A 23,900-nucleotide genomic window follows, 5' to 3' on the forward strand; every position below is an offset into this window, starting at 1 on the left:
TCCATGCTGGGATGCCTTTCCTCCTCCATGACTGACAAATATTTTGTTCTACAATTCTTCTCAAAAAATTTTATGTTTTGTCCATAAGAGCAATGAGATTACTATTCCAGGCCATGGCATAGATCCATGTGTTTAAGAGCTCTTGATGCATTTCCCTCTCTCTCCCTTCCATGAACTTGTCTAATGGATTTTAAAACTAAAATAATTTTGTTAAGAGCAGTAGGTACTACTTAATAGAGCTGAGTGTTAAATTAATGATTCCTGTCTTGGAAAGAGATAAATCTCAGAGATGCAGGAAAAACCAAAGGCACCTCACGAATCCACGTTCCTCAGGAATCAGCTACCACCTAGCCTCACAAGTGTCTCTCACAAGGAAATACTCTACATTGTTGATGGTTTTTTGAGTAGTCTTGGGTGTAATATCATGTTAAAACTATCTTGATGACTTTTGACAAGAATGGCTGACCTGTCATGGTTGTTCAGTTCCAGGAAATGTTTTCTGCTGCAGATCCCTCAACCCCCACTTCTCAATGCAGTTATGTTTTTGTCCAGCCCAGAGTTAGACATTTTTTGGCTTCCTACTGAGCCCACTGGGTCTCTCCTACATTCTTTGTTGATCACCTGCCTCTGACTATACCAGGAGCCTTGGGGCTGCGTGCCCAGCACCTACAATTTAGGCATTGCAAAATCACATCTCTGTATCCATTTAGCCCTGAAGCTTTTATCTTTGTGGCAAATTATTAACCAAGTCAGGGACACAAAAAACATCTACACAAGGAGATGCTGCATTTCCTTTGGAAATTGTCCACACGCTGAAAGTACTGTTTTACTTAGCCTGGTAGCTCTTCTCTAGGGCTTGCCTACCGGGAAGCATGGGAGAACATTGTTCATTCCACTCCATGAAAAACTTTCTCACAACAAAGATTTTTTCCATATCTCTTCTGAATGACCTTTTCCTGAGACTAAGCAAATCCATATCCCTTCAAACCCATTTCTGTAGTGTTTGCTGCTCACTTCCCTGTACCATTTCTTCAAGTGTAGTGTCCAAAACTGTATTTAGGCTAAGCCTCACCAGTGCCAAGTAGAGCAGAATAATTACCTCAGTGTTTTACCCAAAACACTGCTGTTAGTGTACCCTCAAATGACGTTCGTTTTCCTGCATCTCCCATTTTGTGTAGTGCATAGTTCACAGCAGCCAGCTGATCCATTCCTGCACTACTGCTGCCTTATCAGTTATTCATTTCACTAATCATGCATTTGATCTGTCTTTTCTCCCAAGATTGCATTTTGTACTTGTCTTGTTACAGTGCAGCTTATTGATTTCAGGCAAGCTCTCCAATCTGTGAAGATCAATGTGAATCCCAATCCTGTTCTCCAAATCAACCACTCCCAGCCAGTGCTCTCAGAAGCTGCATTAAGCACTCTCTTTCCCTCTTTTCGTAGCCTATTTATTGTTGAAAACATTTGAGCTGCAACAGACACTTGCAGGACTCCATTTGGCACATCCAGCTTTGACAGTAAACTGTGGTTGAGCACTTTCATATAATTCAAATATTATAGGCTCATTTAAATCCCCATTTTATGCAGATCTCATTAAATGGTTTTATTTATAAGAAGAGTAAAGGCTTTGGACACTAACAGAATTGACATATTTTACATATATGCCTTTACACACTTGGCTAGTTAGTCCTTCAAATAAGAACACTGAATTAATTTGAAGGGATTTGTTCTCGATTAATCTATGCTGATATGTTTTACTGCCTTCTTATCACTTATGTGATTACAAATTGATTAATAATTTACTCTCATTATCATGTTTACGCTGATGGATTTATACTTCCCAGGACCCTCTTCTTTGCTCTTTTTCAGGCTTGTAAACACATGCCTCTGGCATCAACGTCCTCAAGCAAGTAACTTAGGGTGTGAATCCTCATTAACTTCATCCAGTGAAGAGCTGGACTCTAATTAGGGGAGGGATTCCGTCCCTCACACATAGCAATGACATATATGGCCTAGGACATAGTATCCCAAATGTGGGGCTTGCAGACATGACACAGAATCAGCAGGAGACCTGCACCTTTCTGGAGGCTCAGCTGGAACTTCCATGCAGGCTATCCTTGTGGGATACCTGAGGACATTTCAAACAGGACAGGGCATCTACATCTATGTTAATGTAACTGCCCTCCTAAGTATAAGGTGTTCATTAAGAGTCAAGGGGAAAAGATGGGTGCAACAAACCTCCCCTCAGGAGGGAACGTTTTTGAGGCGAAGTCTGGTGGCCACTGAAGTCTTGGCTCACTGGCAACAGAAGGAACTGAAACAATTTACCTGCAAGTTAAAGGACTCATATTTATGTAGCTACGTGTTTCTCAAGGCATTCTGCCATTTAAATGATTCAAAAGCCTAACAAGAGTTTTGAAGTACTCAAGCACCTTGCACTCAGTCTGGTCCATACTTAGTCTTTTTCAGCACTACTGAAGATATGCCATGTAGAAAGCTAATTACTTCAAATTACTTCTAGACCATCTTTACATGCTTGTAGGTCACTAACAACTACAAAGAGAACTTGCACTCTTTAAACTTTAGCTTGGGTGTTTTTGTTGATTCAGAGGAATCCAGGGTTTCACAACACAGCCCTACCTACTAAATGCAGAAAACAGCCTTTCACTCACTCTCAGGTGAGGATAACCAGAGGAAAGCCTGCAGGGCACACTGATCTGTGGTAACAGAGCCACATGAACCCAAGGCAGATGCATTAAGTAGTACAGACTGTGAAACTGGAGATTTGCATGAGCTGGGTAACACCTCCCTCCAAATCTACAGACAGGACACTGCTGGCAAGACATGCCTAACACAACAATATACAACAGACAGATGCAATAAATTTGGAAAACAGTAAATATCATATCAGATGACAATTTAATATTTTGAAAAATTTTTTGTTACCAAAACTCTCAAGACCTCTTCTGAACATAGCAAGTCCCAAAGGTGTATGAGCACTGCAAATGCCCTGCATGTATTCAGTCAGGCTCATCTGATGTACAAGGGTTTTATAATCAACTATAGCTTAATGAATGAATGAATGAAACAGTGACATAGAATATGTGTGAGAAAGAGATAGCTTGAGAAAGCAGCTTCTCCATCATCTGTGCCTTTATTTGCAAGCTGTCAGAAACCTTTAGGAGAAGTTCCACTGCCAGTATCTTACAGGCTGTTTGATTTAATCCATGCCTCCATTGGCTTCCCAATCAACAGAGTCAGCAAGGAGTTATCAGATTCAAATGAGCTGCTGCAATTTCCCACCGCAGCATGGGGACTGAACCTGAATTATCCTAGGCCACCTGTCCCCCCTCACCACTGCAATGTACAGTAGAGGGATTTAGGCCTTATTTGTAATCTTTTGTCTGCAGCCTTGTTGTTTGGGTGGGGCTGCACCTGTTCATGGCGAGTGGGAATCCCTTAATTATGGCTGTGGGACTGGGCAGCGAGAGCTGGCCCTGCTCACTGGCACACAAAGGCTTAGGGCAATGCGTGTGAATTCAGTGCCCTCTTTCTGCCATGCCAGCATTCATTGCAAATCCTCCATAGGTCTTCATGGCTCAGCTGCATTCCCAGGGCTTTGCCTGGTGTTTCACACACCAGATTGTCCTCTCTTTAGAGGGCAGAGATGCTGCCTCCCTTTATTTTGGATCCCTGGGGACTGCAATTGTTTAGGTGTACTTTTGGCTATAACACTGCCAGTTCTTTACTGTTATCAGTTGCAAATGGAGTGTACCTGGTAAACATATCCCCATGTCTTTGAAGCATGGTGTTAGCAACAATAGCTTGAGCCACAAGACACTTCCAGGTTACACACTCTGAGGAGCCCTCAGAGATGCTTTTATCCACGGTGTCAACACAGGCCAGGGAATGGACAGGGCGAGAGCAGCCCTGCCCAGAGGGGCTTGGGCTGCTGATGGGTGAGAGGCTGGACATGACCCAGCCATGTGCACTCACAGCCCAGAGAGCCAAACGTGCCCTGAGCTGCATCAAAAGCAGCGTGGGCAGCTGGTAAAGGGAGGGGATTCTGCCTCTGCTCTGCTTTGGTGAGACTCCACCTGCAGTGCTGCATCCAGCTCTGGGGTCCCCAGCAGAGGTAGGACATGGACCTTTTGGAGCAAGTCCAGAGGAGGCCATGAAGTTTATTAGAGGGATTGAGTGCCTATGAGGAAAGGCTAAGAAAGTTTGGATTGTTCAGGCTGGAATAGAGAAGGCTGACTTAACTGTGACCTTCCAGTACCTAAAGGGAGCCTACAGGAAAGATGGAGACAGACTATTTAAAATGGCATGTAGTGCTAGGACAAGAGAGAATGTCTGTAAGATGAGAGTAGGTTTAAACTAGAATTTATGAAGAAATTATTTACTGTAAAGGTAGTAAGGCACCAGAACAGGTTGCCTGAGAAGTTGTGGATGCCCCATCTCTTGATGTGTACCAAACCAAATGGGGCTCAGAGCAACCTGGTGTAGTGAAAAGTGTTCCTGCCTATGACAGGAGGGTTGGATCTGTTAGGTCCCTTCCAACGCAAACCATTCTATGATTCTATGATGTGACCTCAGTCTCTTCACTCATTCCAGTTACATGCTGAAACCCCTGTCCATGCTGCCTCACTTCAGTGGGTACCTCATTCCCTTTCTCCCCTGCCCTGTGCCTGAGTCACTGTCTTTAGCTCCTTCTTCTCCTTCCCTACCCAAGATCTATCCCTCTTCATTTCAAAGGTTACTGTCTCTCACCAAATGATGGCAGAAAATATGCTGATGGTGCTGCCAGCCTCCACCTTTTAATTCCAGAGGCAAATGTCACACAGAGCTCTCAAGAATATAAGTTTATGCCTGGATTGCACTCCGGGGTGGAAGTGTGACCTGTTCAGAAGGAAACTACCAAGTTTCCGTGAAGTGTGAACACAGTTTGCCCAAAACTCACACCACAATAGCCGATTGCATCTTTTCCCAGGCCAGCTCTCCAGATTCCCCGCGGGAAAAGCCGGCCAGGAGCGGGAGCCTCGGGGCTCTGCCGCCACCTCGCGACGCCGCTCGGAGCCGGCCGGGAGCGGCGCCTGGAGCCCCGTAAAAACCGGGATTTGCTTTCTCCCGGCTCTCACTGAGCATGGCTGCGCTGCATTTGCTGCGCTGCATTTGCTGCATTGCTGCCCCGCGAGTTGCAGCTGCGGCCGCAGCCCGGCCCCGCGGTGCCTGCAGCCCGCACCGATGCGGGGCGAGGCTGCGGACGGCGCCGCTGCCGATCCCGCTGCCAGGGCCCCAGCCAGGAGAGAGAGAGAAGGGTTTGAGTGGTGCTGCCTCCGCCTGGTCACGGCACCTGCACACCCCCTGTCCCCTCGCTGCTTGGGGCGTGCGGATGAGGGACCATCCCTCCGCACCTTCTTTGAACCTGCTGGAACAGCCACGAGGATAACTAGGGTTGAGAGCCAGCTGTTGCCAGGCTTATATGACAAATGAGAGATTCAGATGTAAGATTGATAGTAATTAGATTGCCACCTGCTATCACTTTAATCCGTAGCCCAGATTTTTAATTGTTAAGGGGGGGCGGGGGGGCAGTTGGCACATGAATACATGAGGACTATCTTGTAAGGCACAAAGCATTAGGATTGTATCCCAGGCATCACAATTAGGGGTGCCCGTTTTTTTGGTTTAGCCTTCGTTGCGAATTTTGGTCTAATTTTTCAACATTTTCCTCCTGAGTTTTCTAGGACTTATTATGCACTCTGTCCTTCCATCCATCAGTTTGTTTGTTTGTTTGTTTATTTGTAGCAAATGCAGTCAATTTCATTTTAGGCTTGGACAGCACTTTCCAGTTTGGCTTCCTGACAACCTTCTGCATCAAGTGGCCTGCATTCATCAGCATTGTGTCTGATTTTCATCAGGTTCCTCTCTGAAGCCTATTCCTCCTGGCTGTTACCCAGGTGAGCAGTCCTGCTGCAGTCAGTGATAATAGCTGTCCGTAATTAGTACTTAAACAGATTTGTAGGGTTGGGGCTTACTTCTTCCCCCCTGCTTTGGATAGCATCAATCTACTTTCAAATCACGCTTCATCAGAAAAACAGAACACCAAGAATTTTGAAAGGTTTGCTATCAGGTTCCACAAAGGGGTATGCTTGGGAGGAACAGGTTGGTTTTGTTGGAGAGACACACAAAATAGACTATGATTTGCATAAGGAGCCGAGAGAGAACTGAATGAAGGGTCGAGGGAAGGGGTTTCATTGACTTCAAAGAGTGTTGGATCAGATTCATGCAGACCATCTGCAACTTCCTTTGATGCACCAGCAAACTGGAGATAACAAGCCTCTCTTCTCTGCATGCCCTGTGAAGGGCATTATGTGAAGAAGGACTTTCAGCCTGGCAATGGCACAAGCCACTCTTAGAGAAAATAGATCCCTATAATATGTTTGGGGGAAGCTGTTTTTTCGAGGTGATTGAATGTTGCAGGAGGTTTGAAAGCAAAAGTGCCCTAGAGGTCACTACAGAGCAGACATTTGAGTCACAATGTGTTTCGAGGGAAAATTGTCAAAACACTTTGGGATATTAGATTTATTTGAGGTGAGACTCAGTAGTCATTGTCCATCTCCCTCCAAAACCACCCAACCATATGCCATACCTCCATAGAGGATCCCAAAACTCTGCCCTGTTATCTTTCTCAGGCAGAATGTTACCTCCTTCATGCTACACCCTCCACCTCATATTCCCACCTATTCCCTCTACCACACCTCTCCCTGTGAGGTCTTCCTGCTGTGGAGCAGCCCAGTCTCATCATCCTGTCTGTGTCACATCTCCACAGCATGCACAGACTGCCCCCTCGCCCTGCCATGGTTCCATTTAATAGCTTTATTTGCCTTTCTCCATCCAGATGAGTGATTCTGATGGCAGATATGGATAGGTCCTTGTACACCTCTGATCAGCTGTAATTATTTGTGGAGAGGTGCTTAGGGGACTTTGTTAAATACTGTGGTATGGGTGGAGTAGAGGAATTTTATTGCCTCTTTGGAGAAGTTTATCTGCTTCCTCCAGCGTTTATCAATTGGCAATTTCTCACTATTCATGAGGCAGGTGTAGAGCAAGAAGTGAAATTTTGCAGAAAGATAAATTGGCACAGAGGTAATAGAAATAAAAATAGCAACAGGATCAAAATAATAAGCCATCATAAGTATTTCTACAGCCCTTTTCATTTGTGCATGTCAAACAATTTCAAGAGCTAAAAGAATCAAGGGTCTCAGCAGTGCTCATACACCAGAATGATGCAGTTTCTTTCACCTATTGCTTAACTGCTGTCACCCCTGAATTAGAAGAGAGAAGCTGTTCATTGCTCAAGGCAACCATGCCTCATGATTTAGGGTATGAGAGGCTAACTCAAACTGTAAGACAAGGCAGCATTTAGAGTTGGCCAGGCCACTGCCTTACAAAAAAAGCCATGGATCTTTAACACCAAGTGGTCAGGCCCTCAGTTTGACGTCTCAGCTGATAAAACAGGAAAGGTGAAAGCAGGGGCAGAACCAATCTTTTAACAGCTGGCTATAGGAGAAGACAAATTTGTAAACTGAAAGAGGGACAAAGGAAAAACATTTACCCCCTGCTTTTAATAGAGATTCATTCATAAAACTTAAGTGAAGGCTACAAGGTCATAGAAAGTTACATGTGACCCAGTTTTGGAAAATGCCCCTCTTACAGACTAAGCCCGGAGGCAGAGGCTATTTTAGCTATTGCCAAGGAGAAGTGTCATGGAGGCCCCTTTTTTCCTTCTCTGGGGGCCTAAGGAAACTCCAGCTAGACATATTGTACATGACAAGGTTTAACAATCTTTGCTCATAATGGATCCTAGCGTGAACCCAAGTGCATTCAGGAGAGGCCCAGGACTAAGAGGTAAAATGTAAAGCCTGAAATAGGGAGGGAACATTTTCTGGATTGGAAGAGGGTCATTCCTGGGGCAGTGAATGTATGTGGGTTCATTTTGCACCTGGTATTCTGATTAACAGTGAGGTCAATCTCCTGAACTTCCCAAGCATGAACACCTGCTTCTAGCACTGCTCATATCCTAGCCCTTCACAAGGCTTTTTCCTTCAGTAATCCCAGGAAATGCATAGGCATCCCATGTCTCTGTCAGACCTATCCCCAAGAGACTTTCATACCAGGGAGGATTGATCTCAGCTCTCCCATTTCTGAGAGCTCACAGACATTTCTTCAGCTGACATCCACCAGCTGTGTCATCACCTTTCAGTGCTGACTCCTCTGAAAAAGAAAACGCAAATTCTTCTTGTCCTTGACTCCAGCATCTTCCTCTGTTTTGCCTTTGACTCTTCCTTAGAAGTTGGGCAACAGTTGCTGTTCTTTCCTGTTCCTTTCCCTGCTATTACAAGATGTCTGGATCCATCTTTTGATCTGCCACAAATGACACCTGAGCAAAGATGACCTGGTTGTGGTCCACATTTCTACTTGTCATGCATCAGTAGTACACCAGGGCAGCACAGCCTTTGTTTCCTAAATGAAGCACACTGTGCAATAATCTCTTATGATATTTTTACCATCTTTTTCCTGATTTCTGTGGGAACTTCTCTGCCCTTGATGAGTTTTTCTGGAAGTCGCCTTGTAAATATTGTCAAACTGTGTGTGCAAAGCAAAGCAGAGCACAGCCGAGGTTGCTCTGGCAGGGGATCCGAGCCCCGGAGCCTGAAGGGGATCCAAGCCCCAGATCCTGTCCCGGATCCCCGCCCAGCGGACGCTGCCGGGAGCTGCTGACCCGGACTGGCTGCAGGACCGTGTGCTTGCTCATCTCTCGGGCACCAAGGGCAGCGAGTGGAGCTAGAAGGGTTCAGGCACAAGGTAAGGGTGAGTGCAGTCAAGAAAGCCAGAGCCCTGGGAGGAGGAGTGAGGAAGAATACCGCAGAGCAACAGGAAAAAAATAACACCACGACAAAAGAGAAGACAGTAAAAGGGAGTGCAATAATGGGCATGCATTTCTCTTTCTTCTGCCCCGTGGCAAGCTGCCAATCTCTTCCACACAAATTCCTCAGTGCTACTAAAACCAGTCCCCATGGACACACCTGCCTTGAGACAAATTCTTTTAGTCTTGAAAAAATCTGGGCACTTCTTCAATAAAGCGCTTTGCTTTTAAACTGCTATGCCTTTGTGAATTTTGGCAGCAGCTCACACTTGGAGAGCTTTTGAGAACCCTGTCTTTAATCAGATTTCCCTGCCCTGCCCCAGGGGACTGTGGGCGAGTCACTTCCCGCAGCTGTCCCTCAGCTTCCAATTCTGTGACGTGTGGCTCACCACTACCTCAAAGGGCTGGGGTGAGGCATCATTTGTGTGTGAAGAGCTGTGAAATAAATCCATGAGGGTGACGGGTGCTGGGCAGTACATGACATGCTGTGAGTGTAGTGTTACCATCAGCTCATCACTCGGGTATGGCAGGAGGTGGGGCAGGCCCTGGAGTGTGGTTTAAAACACTTCACTGCCCAGTGCAAAACTTCATAAAATGAATTAAAGAGGAGGCATTGGAGTCATGTCACAGGGCTTATTTCTTCTACACAGTAGGGCCAAGATTTAAGACCAGAAAATATGAACATGCTTAGGAGTACTAGCTAAATAATCAGAAAAAAAGAAAAACTCAAGCTGATAATTTTTCTGTTTGTTCTCATGCAGGCTGTTTCCTGAGCCACCTCATGCTGGAGGTGTTTAGGGTTTGGAAAAATACTGTATTTGCACTGACAATAGTCTCCCTTCTTTTTCTGTTCTGACCAAAATCAGACTAGGCTGTCCACAAGCATAAAAAAGAATCCAAATGATTTGCAGTATGGTGCAGTAGAAAAGAGCATCACTATAATCCTGTGGATACACAGCTAAAGTAATGGACATTATAATTTCTGCCCATTTCTGCCCATTCTGATTTTCTTCTGAGTGAAGTTTCTAGTAATATAACCTGCTCCTTCTTTCCTATTTTCTCTCTTCCCCCCCCACCCCCGCTATAATTTCTAAATAAGCCCTTATCACATTTGCTCTGAGAAAGAGGTCAAATATTTCTCTTTATTAGCCAAGTTGCCTATGTTGGCTTAGATCTGGTTTTAATACCATAGCTGAAAAACATATGCTAAGTTTACTTCCATTTTTTTTTTGGCAATTTACACCCTCTCCCCCCTAAACAATCCATTACCAAGACAGGTTTTGAAAAAGTAGGGTCTGAAGGCATAGATGCCGTCATGAGCCATGCAGAGTCTAATTCTGGCTTGACTCCAAATTTAATTGAAGTCTTGAGCAAGTCAATAATTTTTTCTCATCAAGTCTTCCCTCACCAAAAGAGGGAATAGTTACTTGCCTTGTAGAGATGTTGTAATGACTAAGAAAGTAATTAAATAGTATATTTTAGACGGAAAAAATCTCATAAGAATTATGTAGAAACCTCACTTAGGATTTATAAAAAGGCTATTTAAAACCACAGTGGGATAAAAAGTATCAACATTGAAACTAATTAATGAAATAACCATAATAAAAACTCCTCAGATGTGAAGAATGGAACATGAATCTGCAGTTGTCTGGCAGAGTTTATTCTACTTGGAAAAGGAACTGCTCTTTATTCACTATGGTGGAACAAAGTAATTGCTGATACATGAGGAAATTCTTGTAGCCTGTGACACTCCTTGATAATGTCTTCCACTATTATTGGTCTTTATTTTTCATGATCTTAGAACACTTTGGGCTTTTAGCTGGGGCTGTCCTGGTGTGGTTGGCACCACAGGGACAGAAGATAATGAAGGGCACCGCCCCAAAGAGCCTTTGGTCAGAGATCCCAAATGTCCAGTACATCGCACTGAAAGGTGATGTACCATTGCTCTGATTTTACACACATGGTTAAATTTCTCTCTTTTCTCCTGTTTCATATGAAGCAGAACAAGGCTGCTTATCTCTGTGTCTGATTCCCCCCTCAGTGGGGGCCTCGCTGTGTTTGCTTGGTTACATACCAGTGTAGTGCAGGTCAGGTGCTGTGCTTGGAGCTATGGATGTGTTCATTGATTATGTATCAGTAACACTGCACAAGCTGAACTGGGCCTTCCTTCTCTTTCCTCAGGTAATCCTGCTCCATGAGTGAGGAGGCACCAGCTGCTGCTAACCCCGAATGTCCAGTTGCATACAATGATCTTTGTAGATGTGAAATGAATGTGCTCTCTGCCCTGGCAAGCTCCCTCTGTGAGTAGTAGGTACTAACTTGCCAGTTTACTTGAGCTGATCTCCACCAACCACATCCATCCATCCAAGGTACTAAACTGAGTGTGGTCTGTGTGGATACTTGTTTTGTCAGCTTCATGGTCTGCTTTGTTTGTATGGCACTTTCATTCGTAATAGGTGTCAGAGATACCTGGAATCTCTGGGGACAGGAAAAAAACCCAGGTATTTTGCCAGTTCTGTTCTACTTTAGGCCACTTGCAGAAGTGAGGAGCATTTCCATTGGTATCCCAGCCAAATGTCACTCTTTCAAGGCATGTGCTGGCTTCTTTCACCAGCACGTGGCTGAACACAGAAGTCCTTGTGGGAAAACCTTCCCCCTTTCTGAGAGAACCCTCTTCTGTTAGGAATCATGAGGAGATGAGAGAAGGCTGCCTGACTAAAGAATGCCTTTAAGGTCAAATAATCTTTAAACCTTAAGACAAACATACAAGCAGTGGATGAAAGCATATCAGGATAAAGTGCAAAGATGTGATTTCTGTTCAACTTGTGAAGATCCTTGAAAGCAGAGACCTGAGCAGGCTGGGCATGCACAGCCTGGCCAGAGCAGACAGAAATACAGTGGGTGATGCAAGGGTAACCCTGAGAGGCAGAGCATGATGCAGCACAGGCACAGCAAGCAGAGTGTTAGTGCTTTAACAGACACCTCTGATGGCAATGGGACTGGCACCAGCTGAGGCACTACATAAAATCAGTAGCACCAAGTGCTGGCTTCACTCATGCTGCTTTACACCTCTGGTGGGCTTTGTGCCATTCTGGTTTAAGTTGGCTGTAGTGATCATTGCTTCTATGATGTTTTTGGATTTGTAGAGTTTTGATGTCAGGGAATTGTAGAGTTCCCCTGTAGAAAGCAGAGGAAAATGAAAACCCACAGAGCTCCAAAATGGAAGGAGCAGAAATAAATTCAATGCAGTAGAGGTCCGTTTTCTGAAGACATTAAACAGCTTTAAGACTACACTAGTAAATGAACACACCCTTTTTATCACTGAGGCAACCAAAGTGGGGAGAGTGGAAACAGGCTGTTATAGGTAAAGCCAAATGAGATGTTGCCTAGTAACTCTCAGCAGGGAAGCATTTAAACCCAGCCAGTTTAGTGAAGCTGATGTTCTGAGTCAGAGATTATTTTCTCTGGAAAAAATTCTGAAGGAAGGAAAGCTCAATTTAACAGACATAGGATTTATTTTTCTGTTAGGGCAAACTGTAATGACAATTGGGAGAATGCAGAAGTATTTACAAACTTGTACAAGGAAGACTAGACAAGGCATCAAAAGCAACACTTTACCAAGCCTGGTTTTTTATGCTGATTTGTTTCCCCCAAATACAGTAAATTCCATATTAATCTTTATTTTTGTATTCTGAAATACACAGGTGATAACAGAAGTCTGAAAATACTACACATATCATTACACTATTATCATAAAATTGGTGTAAGAGAAGTTTCTGGAGAAAAACCTATTTCAACTCTGCTATTGGATACAGAATCAAAATAATTGATTTAAAAGAAGAAAGACTTCATGTCTCCACTGGTTGCATTGCCTGAAACAGTTTTAATTAGGTCCTCCTTCAGGACTTTGCTTTTATGGGTTCACAGAAAAGTCACTTGGCCCAGCTAAGGGTCTCTTATATTAGGGGGAAAAAACCTCTCAAACCTTATTTGAAGATTCATGTTATTTTTGCTTCCCTTTAGAAGGATAGGATTATTTTATAGAAGTATAAGTTTAGCATGGTCAGCCATGTACATCTGTGTTCCTGAGTGCCACAACTACTGCTCAGAATAGTCAGTCAGGTTCAGGAGAGCACCTCATTTCAGCAGCCTCAATACAGTTAATGATGAAAGCTGTGAATGTGAACTTTTGCACAGATTTTTTTTTTTTTTTAAATTAAATAATACAATAAGCAGATCAACACACCACACTAACCATGAAAAGACAGACTGCCAAAGAGTGAAAACAAAAATATGTATTTTATCAACAATTGTAGCAGCTGGAAAACAAAGCTACTACAGCATAAATACTAAAATTTGAGTTATATATTAAAAGCAAGAGAGTTTTTCACAAGCATGCTGTATGAACAGAGAAAGAATGTTCTGCAAGCCAGAGAGAGCTGCTTCTCACTGACCAGAGCCTGGTTTGAAGTTTAATGAAACACTGTTGATACAGAACCTCTGCCCAGAAGGTGTGGGTCCATCATCAAACACGTGGCCTAGATGGGCGTCACACTGCAACAGAAATTATTACCATTTTATTATAGTGTTGCTACAAAATGACAGAATCATTTAGGCTGGGAAAGACTCTCATTCATAGAGTCCATCTTTGATCACCACCATGGCACTAATTGCCATGTCCAGTGGTTTCTTGAACACCTTCAAGGATGGTGACTCCACCACCTCCCTTGGCAGTCCATTCCAATGTTTAACAGCCCTTTTCATGATGAATTTCTCACTGATGTCCAGCCTGAACCTCCCTAGTACAGCCTGAGGCCATGTCCTCTTGTCCTGTCTCCAGCTGCCTGGAAGAACAGCCCAACCCCACCTGGCTGCACCCTCCTTTCAGGCAGCTGTAGAGTGATAAGGTCACTCCTGAGCCGCCTCTTCTCCAGGCTAAATTCCCCCAGCTCCCTCAGCAGCTCTCATCAGACTTGTGCTCCAGACCCTTCCCCAGCTCCATTGCCCTTCTCTGGACTCTCTCCAGCACCTCAGTGTCTTTTGGGAATTGAGGGTCCCAGAAGTGAACCCAGGATTTAAGGTGTGGCCTCACCAGTCCATTGTAGAGGGTTATGGTCACCGCCCTGGTGCTGCTGCCACACTGTTGCTGATCCAGGCCAGGATGCCATTGGTCTCTGGGCCACCTGGGCACTCTCTGGCTCATGTTCAGCTGCTGTTGACCAGCACCCTCGGGACCTTTTCCTCCAGGCATCTTTGGTGCCACTCTGCCCCAGCCTGTAGCTGCAGGGGCTGTTGTGACCCAGGGGCAGGAGCAGGCCCAGGCACTTGGCCTTGCTGAAGCTCAGAGCTCTGGCCTCTCCCCATCCGTGCAGCCTGTCCAGATCCCCCTGCAGAGCCTTCAGCAGCTCAACGCTCCCACCCAGCCCGGTGTGTCTGCAGACTGACTGAGGGTGCCCTGGATCCCCTCACGTGGATCATTGAGAAAGATTGAACAGAGCTGGTGGCAGTGCTGAGCCCTGGGGAACATCACTGGTGACCAGAACACATTGTCATTGCATTATTATCATTGGAATTGTGGACTAACATTTTGCTGGTACCTACTGTGCTATCCTGAATTAAGAAACTTCTATGATTAAATCACTGTTAAGTTGGGTGAGTGGGAGAGTCCTGGGGATGACAAGGAATCACATTTTGTCAGTGGGCAAGTATCTGCCCCCAAACAAGCACATCCCAGAAGAGAAAAAATATTATTGCCAGAAAGTATAGGAAATAAATGAGACGATCTAAACTTCTCAATATATAATGAAAACTTCAAGTTAAGAAGTCACTGAAGGTCATTCTCACAGATCAACTGAGGATTCCCCTCTCAAATTACTGAGGTGGAAATATTAGACACAGTATAGCTATCAGTGACATTATAAAATTGGAAGGTCTTCAGCCGGGGTTCTTGGAGGTGCTTGCTGCATACGGCTGTAAATGTGAACTCCTCCAAGATAATGGACTGCAGCAAACTCTTGTTACATTTGCAGATGTACCTAAACTGCTGCAAGCACATTGAAGGACAGCATAAACAATCTTAACAGCTTACAAAAACAGACACACAGAGACATAAACAAGTCCCAAATCCAAGATGCAATTCATTAAATTCAATTGCACACTTTTATACCTTAACAGAAGTGAAAAACAGATTTGAGTTGGAAGGAAATGGTTAAGAGTGGCAGTTCTTTAGAAAAAGAACCTGGGTATTACAGCAGGTTGCAAAAGCAAAATGTGTCTGTAATATGGTCTTGGAAAGGTAAAGGTGTAAGGACAGGAACACCACTTCTAACACACCTGAACAGCCTCTAACCCCTGCTGCAGGCTGGGCCCAGCTGCAGTGCTAAGTCCACCTTGCACTCTACTACAAGAAGGAAAAGGGTCAACTGGGAAGGATGCAAAGCAGAGCAACAGGATGGTGAGTACACTAAAAATCACTGCACAAAAAGGAAGTTGAAGGAACTGGACCTTTCTAGTCTAGAAAAGAAAAGACTGAGGGAGTCAAAATAGCTAAAAAAATAGCAGGGTAATTTCTGTGAAGCAAGAGAATCCGCAGAAAATATCTGTGGAGATGCAGAGCACAGCTACCACCCTGCAGGGCAAATAGTAATGGCTAATAATGGTTTAAGGGCTGGTGTCTCACTCTCTCAATATTTTAAGGACATCTACAGCAAATATTTAGCAAGGCTGAATGAGGAAGAACTGTCACTATGATGGGCCAAATGCATGGACCTTATCTAAGAGTCTCTTCTACCGTCTCTTGTCACACCTTGTGTAAATTTTCTGTGCAAGCTGCAGCCTTTGGCTATACATACACAATTGTGTACATAAATTTTGTGTAAATTTTCTGTGTAAGCTCCAGCCTTGGACTATACATACACAATTGCTCTCCCCAGTCACATATTCTTCTTCACCTCAGGCTGAGAAAGGATGGCTCCAATGATACTGTAATTCTCACTGTTGTGTTTAGGTAGATTCTCATGGGCACAAAGAAAACTTATCTGCTAAGTTTTGTGTCTTTGTGTATCATCTCCAAAATAAACATACCTGTCTGCAGACGACTTCAGTTCTGCTTGATCCCAGTGAGTTATCTGGTCGTCTGACAATATTGGTATTACTTTCATCTCTGCCACAAGTACCATAAGCCTCAGAAAAAGATGGCCATCCAGTCCCAGAATTGTACTTCTTCTCTGAGCTATAGTGGAAACCAGATCTTGTTAGTTAATAATAGAGATGTTACAAAAGAGTCTGCTTCTATTAAGAACTCTGGCTTATTCCCTCATTCCTGTGTTGTTCCAATATTAATATTTAGAACAGTAGAAGTTTCCTCATTGGCATCGAACTGTGCTGGAAACTCTTTTCCAAAGGGAATTCTCAATCAGCTCACAATAGGAGATTTTGCCTCATTGTTTCTATTTCAGTGTTAGGCCTGTTATTTTTTAAAGCTTAGAAAAGTTTTTTGTTTTTTTTTTTTTCCTGACAACTATGCTATACTAATATTATGCTATAGTGTTTAGCTGAATTATACCTACAGAGTTGCAGTTTGAAGCATGGCTCAATCCAGCAATCTCAGAGAAGAGAGTTTACAAGAAGGAACAAAGAATAGACAAAAGCTGGGCTGGCCCACCAGACCAGGCTCGTGCCTGATGATGATAGAGGCTTTGTCTTGCAGTCAGCCATCAAGCTGGTTTGGAAAATCAAACAGAGCCTTGCTCAAACCATCAATCAACCAATGACAAATCCTCACAGCACAAAGATCTATTTTTCCCAAGAGATAATCACAGCCATAAGAAACAGTACAACTGACTACCAGCTTGTGGTGCCTCCTGTTAACATCCAGGGTGATCAACACTGTTTAGCTGCATATTAAAACTTAGAGTGTGTTGGCAAATATGATCAAAATATATTTTAGGGATTTGGTACAGAAATGAGATAATCCCTCTTTTTTAAAATTGTGCAAGCTTTGACAGCAATATGAACCTTCTCATATCAAAGAGGGACCTTACGTGAGTTAGAACAAGAAGTGAAGATAGGTTCACATACTTCTCAGATAAGTGGTCTGGAGACTCACCACAACCATTTCCTCACTATTTCTCATGGTTTTTCCCCAGTTTCGCAAACCCAATGCTCTTACTGGCATCTAGTGGTGGATGGAGACATCAGCACCACTAGCAGCTCTTAATCAAGGGGATCGAAACGTTAGTTACAACAGAATTTAAAATTAAGTATGTCATATATATCATGTATATTTTGGTGGGTTGTTCACACAGTGAAGAAAAATCCGAAAATCTTAATTGCAGTGCCTTTTAGAAAGATAAGGCAACAAAACTGGACAAAAACCTTAAAAAATCCAACCCAAAGAGTAGCGCATGAATCAGCATTTTTATATTCATCTGTACAGGGCTGTCACTGAGTAATGCAGTTGTGGAAATAAAGAGCATTTGCTAGCACAGAATGACCAAAGGCTAGTTTTTACGTGGGCTGTTGCTTAGTTATTTACATCAACACACAGATAGCCATGAGAAATGTTCTCCTTCCCCTCCTCTCCATAAAACTGGAGAAAAATCAGACACAGGAGCAGCCTGGTCTGAAGCAAATGCAGTTTGCAGACTCTGTTTGTACATCAAGGTCCTTAGGGCTCCAGGCCTGTTTCTTTCCAGCTAAAGAAGGTTCCCTGCTTTACCTGCCACAAAACCACACGAGCACTGTCCCTACCAGCCACAGAGTCCCCAAGAATGACCTGGGGGACACATATTCATATATGACTTCTGAGCTTCCCTGACATACATCTGTTCTGTTTCTTTTTCACCAAAACTCTTTACTTTTTGACACAGGAATCCTTTTGTTTATTCACACATAGATACAAAGATCCTCTTTGAAAACCCACAGAGTCAAGGAAGGTCTTTAACATTGCATGGGTTTTGCATCTGACCTTGACTGACTCTGTCTCTTACATGCCACTCACAAAACTTAAGTTTATTGTACATGTTTTCCACTGCTAAAGGACTGCTTTTGACCTGTTATACTAGCTCTCAACAGAAATGGTCTCTATGTGGTTTTATTAACAGTAATGTCACTTAGATTCCCTAATAGAAACATTTTAGTACCCAAAAATATTGCTGTTCAAGATCATATTTGTCCTTTGAAGTATTTCACCACTTAATTTATGGATAAATGGACTTTCCCTAAACATATGCATTAGATTAGATCTCGACACACCATTCCTCCAGCACATGTCATTTACTTTGATCCCTGTTTCAGTTGTCCTGGATGGAATCCAGATAATTCTAAAAAGTGCTTTTTTGCTGTATGAATCTCAGCTGTAGGTTTATGGTTTGATGAAGGTTTGAGATTTCATTAAAGCACTACAATTTGCTCTCTGTAAAGGTTAGGGGTTTGTTCCATGTATTTCCAACTCTTTCAAATGTGTATTTGGTAGCAGAAGGTACTAAATTCTGATTTAAATGTATACACACATGTTCCAAAGAAATGAAGAAATACTTCATATTTACCTGTAGCTAACGATCTAATGCATTTGAAAAAAAAAAAAAACAGCAAAACACCAAGAACATTTTTAATGGACTAGGAAATAAATATAATGAATGAATCTCTTATGCAATTTCATTTCTCCCCCTCATTGCTTGTGTTCTCCACAGCATAGTATCTCCATGGAAAATATATTTTCAGACGATTTTTCACATTTATTTGTTTCCTTTTTTCTTATGAGCCTTTTTTTCTTTCTGAAAGTTTGGCTTTTTTTGTCTGTGAGGCTTAGCATTATCTTCTGCTGCAAAGAAAAGTGCTTATATTCTCTGAGAGCTGGATAGTGCAAAGGGCAGCCTGACCGTTTGGTTATATTGCTGTTTTGTTATTAGTTTAACAACAGAAGCAATTCCCTCCAGTGTTTGTCTCTCTTCATGTTGGCCTGTCAATATCAATTGTCTAATATAAAAGACACTGAAATTGAAGGAAAATCTAAAGGAATGGAAGGAACTCTGAAGGAATGGAAGGAAAGCTTAGTACTTTACAATTTCTCTAATTCATCTGAATTTTCCAGATATGTTTTTAGGTTTTATATTTCTCTTCAGAATAGTTTGTAATGCTGAGATAACATCAGAAATTAATTTATTTAGATGTATTCATTAGCAAACCTCTGTGGAAAATTATGCATTTAAAGAAATGCATGTTTGCATAACAATAGTTTTCTGCACTTGGCCAAAGAAAAACTAGTTGTACTCAATTATAATTTAATTGCTTAGTTTAGTATATTTGCAATACACCCATTACATTTTCCCCTCCTTTCTTACTATCCAGATCTCTTGATCCTTAGCATCCCATTTGAAGTTCTGATCTGTGATTTATCAATTGAATCAGCCATATTTCATTCAGTTCTCAGCTGGGAATAAATAAGGACTATTTTCTAGACCAAAAATATGAGAAACTGTCTTTCCTGGTTCAGTTACAGAGAACAGAACACCCTCTGCACATCCTACTCCAAGGCACTCTATTTCCTTTTACTTAGACGCTAATGAAGTTGCAAAATATATAGTATTGTAAAGAGCACAGAGGTTAACTGAGCAATCATTTGCAGCCAGGCTTTAAAATGTAGATGCAACCAAAAAGGCAAGAATAGTGAAATTTAATTTAGGGAACAAGGAGGGAGTGGGGGTGAAGAGAAGGTCTCAGCTGCAGTGTGAGGGACCCAGCAATGAGAACATCACAACAGCAGACAAAGGCAGACCAAGGTCTCTCCAGCCCAGCAGCACGAGTGGCAGAAGATGAGTATGGAGGAGCACAAGCACAGAGCAAACACACTGTGATACTCATGCATAAATACATGTATTTTACAGCAGCTTGTGGCTTAAGGACCTCTTAAACAGAATTATTATCAACTAAAAAGCAGTGTGTCAGGAGAAACAGGCAGACTAGAGCGTGACAGCTGTGTGCTGGCCACGGGCAATCCCCCTCAGCTCAAGGGAAAGGCATACCATGGATCTGTGTCACCACAGGCATCCTGGAAGATTTACACACAGCACTTGGGCATCAAGGGATTGTTCTTCTGACCAACACTTTCTATGCCATTCATGAAAAGACATTACCCTTCCTGCCACAATCAGTACATGGTAAAGATGCTGTGAAATCCAGAGGCTGTTACCTGAAGAGGGGAGCATTGCAGCACACGCAGCAGTAGATTCCTGATTCTGTGTTATTCAGATAGATCCCACTGAATGGCTTTTAAAATAGGAAGGGAAAAAGAGAAGTTAATAATGTAGGTCTTTAAAAGCTCACCATCTGGAAGAAGGATGTAGGAATCAGATTCAAAACAGGAGAAAAACCATAAAAAGGCGGCTTCGCAGGGGGCCTTTGAAGAACAAACATTAGCAGCCCAAAGAAACGAAGGGGAGGATGCCTTTGGGTTAGTAGTGAAGACTACCCCCTACCCCCACAAACTTTGAGACCAGTCAGATGCATAAATCATCCAGGTACCAAGGATGGAGTCGTGACCTCCAAGAAACTGGTGAAATGTGCAGGATCCCAAAGGCCAGGGCTCTGCTATGGATTGCCACAACTTTAAAGTGGCTTTACAAAGGGGCTCTCCTCCTTCCTGCATGGTCTGGTACTGGGATCCTTGTTTTACAGATATGGATTTGGGCACAGATCACACGGTACATGCTCCACATGTGCAGAAGTCCTGTCTCTGGGCTAGGGACAACCAGCACTCCACCCACAATGCTACATGGCTTCCTGCACAGAAGGAGGAAACGTGGGGACAAGTGGGTGGGTGATCTGGCACCTGAGGGAGAACCCGTCTCCTGAAGGGAGCACTATGTTTAAGATTTCTATGGCTAATCTACATATGGTCACAAAAAGGAGACTACAAGATAAAAATATCTGAGGATCTCCCTGTCCTCTAGACGGGCCTCTACTCCCGTCACACAAACAGTTTATCTGACAGGAAAGTAGCCCAGAAAAAAACCCCAATAAAATATGAAAAGAATGCAGAATGGTTTTCATCTGCAAAACAGTCTGGGTCAGAACAAAATCCCCCCTGTTCCGTATGTTGAGTCTAACTTTCATCCACAGGAAGGCAGGGGAAATCCTGTGAAGAAACTGAGTGGTGACAGCTTCCCAGGGCAGGTTTTTCTGTGCCCAGCAGGCAGAGGAGCTGGCTCACCCTCAGACAGCATTAGCACTTGTGCTCACCGGTTCAGTTCCTTTTTCTCGCGTTACGTAGAATTGTTCCGGAGTCAATTTTTTTTTCCAGTCTGTAGCAGCAGCTGCTTCAGCTTGTTTAGTGAGGGGGTCTGTGTCTTCAATTAGATATAGAAAGATAATTTGGTAAGAGAGCTTAGATTCCATTGATGCTGTCCATCATCATCTCAGGTCTCTGAAAGCTTCCATGGGTACAGACAAAGCACAGAGGGCAGTTCAGGGGCATGAGCAGGGGCATGTGCAGGGCGTTGCATTTGCTTTCCATTTGGTGTACCACATCCAGAGAGCAGCTCCAGCAAACCACTTGGGAAGGCTCCTAAAGGAAATGGGCACCTGGACCCCAGGAACCACCCACTCTCCCAGCGCAGCCCTCTGCCCTGGCTCTGGATAACTGCTGGTCTGCCAGTGCTCCTCCTTCATCCCTGGATATCACTAAAAGGCTTGGCAAACCTCTTGGAAACCCTCAGAAACTCTCAGTAATGTTCATCTGTGAGCTGTGGAACACTGGCAACTTCCACAGGCCCCAGTGAAAAGTGGTGCTAAGAAGGAAGACTGGAAGAAAGCAACACCTACAGCCCAAGAGAAATAGGGCCACAGTTAAATGAGGGACACACAACAGCACAGCAGAAGTTGCCCATCATGGTGCAAACTTCCAGCAACATATCCTGTGGGTCTCTACACAACAAGGACACTTAGGTTGGTATGGCATTGGCAAAGAATTCACGGACTGGCTGAAAAACAGCGAGTAAAATAGTTTAATACCTTCCTAATCAGTAAGTCTGAGGTGGGGAACTACCTCCCAGCCTATCTCCCATCAGCACAGAATCCTTGAAAAACAATCAGCTCTTGAGACATGAACGCTTGTCTGAATTAATCTCTTGCAAGGTAGAGATGAGACTGGGAGGGGGTGGGCAGGGGGAAATGAATTTGAAAATGATAGTTTAACCAAAAAACCTAGAGCTTAGCCTGCCAGTTCAAGACAAAAACCCACAGCACGCTAACGCAGCCCTTCCCAAGTGCCAAGAGGACGGCGAGCGGGGGATCCTGTCCCCCTCCCCGGGCGGTACCTGTGCCGCTGTGCGCAGCGCGGGCGCCGCCGGCACTCGGCGGCCGCCAGCGGAGCAGGAGCAGCGGGCGGCGGCTCCCGAGCATCCTCCCGAGCATCCTCCCGAGCATCCTCCCGAGCATCCTCCCGGGCATCCTCCCGGGCATCCTCCCGAGCATCCTCCCGAGCGGGCCAGCCGCCATCGCGGCGGGGCGGAACCGGGGAAGGCGCCGGTGTAATCCCTGCGTTCTACCTAAAGAATCAGACCTCACAATAGCGATGAGTAAAGCACCCGCTTAAATGCCGATGCAGCATTTGCACGTAAAGATTTCAATCACTTCTTACCGAGACCGGCTTAAAAATGAATACTCGCTGCAGCCATAAACATAACAAAATCCTGTTGAGACATTCTAGGTTGTTTATAAGGAGAACGGGCCTGCTACTTGCATGCAAAAGCACTCTTGCTGTCCTGGATGCATGTCCTGGATGGAGGAATGGTGAAAGCGCTGTGCCATCGGAGGGATTCCTGCTTTCCTGGGGTGATGTGCAGTCACAGCTGCCTTGGCTTTGCCTATAAATATACCTGTAATAGGACACGTGTGTTAGTTTGGCAGCCTGTCCTTAAAAGATAGACCTAACCACAAGTGAATTTTCTACGTTAAGCCTTAATGTTACTGTCTGCTTTGCTTCCAATAGTTACATTTCTGATTTGTAACTAGTTCATAATTTTGTTTGGAAGGGAGTGTTTTGATTGCATTGGATAACACAGCTAATAATGATGTTTAATACAAATTTACTTTCTTTTAGCCTAATTCTTCTAGCCTAATTCAAAAAGCTAAAAAATAATCTTGTGTGATCAGTCCTGTATATACACATTTGTATTGAACCATCCTTATGCCTAAGACAGTGAATTCCATGGCAGCTGAGTACATCCCACACAGCATCTGATCAGTACCACGGCTGTAATCACTGCCTCTGCTTGGATGCACAGAGTACTGCACCAAAGGATGGATATCAGCAATGCTCCTCCGTGGTGCATTCACTGCCTGCAGTGCAGGGGGGAGTGGGGCACATGGCTGATTTATGGCTTTCTCCTGTGTAATAAGATACGGTGGAATGAACCCAGAGTACCTGGATAAAAACCTGGAGATGTGATGCCTGTGAGTCCTCAGGACTGTGATTCAGGAGAGTAGTGCTGCTGGCAGGGAGGAGAGGGTTTGCCAGCCACTTTGGTGCTGGCAGAAGGCAGCATCCATGCTATAGGCAGACGGATAACATTTTTCCATGTTCAGCCATTTTGGCAACTGATGATCCTGTGATCTTTCCAAACATTTTTTAGCTTATCCCTATGGCATCTTATATCAGTCATTTAGCCATGGTTTAGGAGGGAGTTGGAACAGGTTAGGGAGCCTTTGGTGAGAAGAGACCCAATCTGAAACTTCCCCAGTTCTGGCAAGTGACTTAGGGCTAGAAAGTGGTAGCAGGTGATGATGTCACTACTGGCTTCTGTCTCCAGTTCAGCTGTAGAAAAGAGGCATTTCCCTCACATTCCTGGTCTTAATCTCACTCAGATGGTGTTTGCTCCTGAGGAGGACAGGTAATCAATAGAGTTCTCCCTGAATTATCTGAGAAATGGAGGGTGAGAGAAAGTGGTTAGTCCTGAAACTTGCATGTTTTCAT

General features: G+C 44.0%; 1 protein-coding gene across 1 annotated transcript; it reads right to left on the reverse strand.

The window, feature by feature from the left end:
- Positions 1-12,418: 12,418 nt before the first annotated feature.
- Positions 12,419-22,423, reverse strand: MSRB2 (methionine sulfoxide reductase B2). The gene is made up of 5 exons (XM_012571428.5): positions 22,243-22,423; positions 21,167-21,273; positions 20,118-20,194; positions 16,010-16,157; positions 12,419-13,480 (listed from the first exon to the last, which is right to left on the reverse strand). Exons 1-5 carry the CDS (start codon positions 22,421-22,423, stop codon positions 13,373-13,375), a joined length of 621 nt encoding a protein of 206 aa, XP_012426882.5. The 3' UTR covers positions 12,419-13,372.
- Positions 22,424-23,900: the final 1,477 nt, after the last annotated feature.

The sequence above is a fragment of the Taeniopygia guttata genome, chromosome 2, assembly GCF_048771995.1.
Source record: "Taeniopygia guttata chromosome 2, bTaeGut7.mat, whole genome shotgun sequence".
In the NCBI taxonomy this organism is placed as follows: domain Eukaryota; kingdom Metazoa; phylum Chordata; class Aves; order Passeriformes; family Estrildidae; genus Taeniopygia; species Taeniopygia guttata.

Bases quoted from the DNA above. Each gene is read 5' to 3' on its own strand.
- MSRB2 (XM_012571428.5), bottom strand. From the start codon at position 22,423: ATGGCGGCTGGCCCGCTCGGGAGGATGCTCGGGAGGATGCCCGGGAGG. The intron at 20,195-21,166 runs GTGAGCACAAGT...CTATTTTAAAAG, and splicing joins GAGAAAAAGGAACTGAACCG to CCATTCAGTGGGATCTATCT. The intron at 13,481-16,009 runs GTATGTTTATTT...TTTCTGTTGCAG, and splicing joins CTGAAGTCGTCTGCAGACAG to TGTGACGCCCATCTAGGCCA.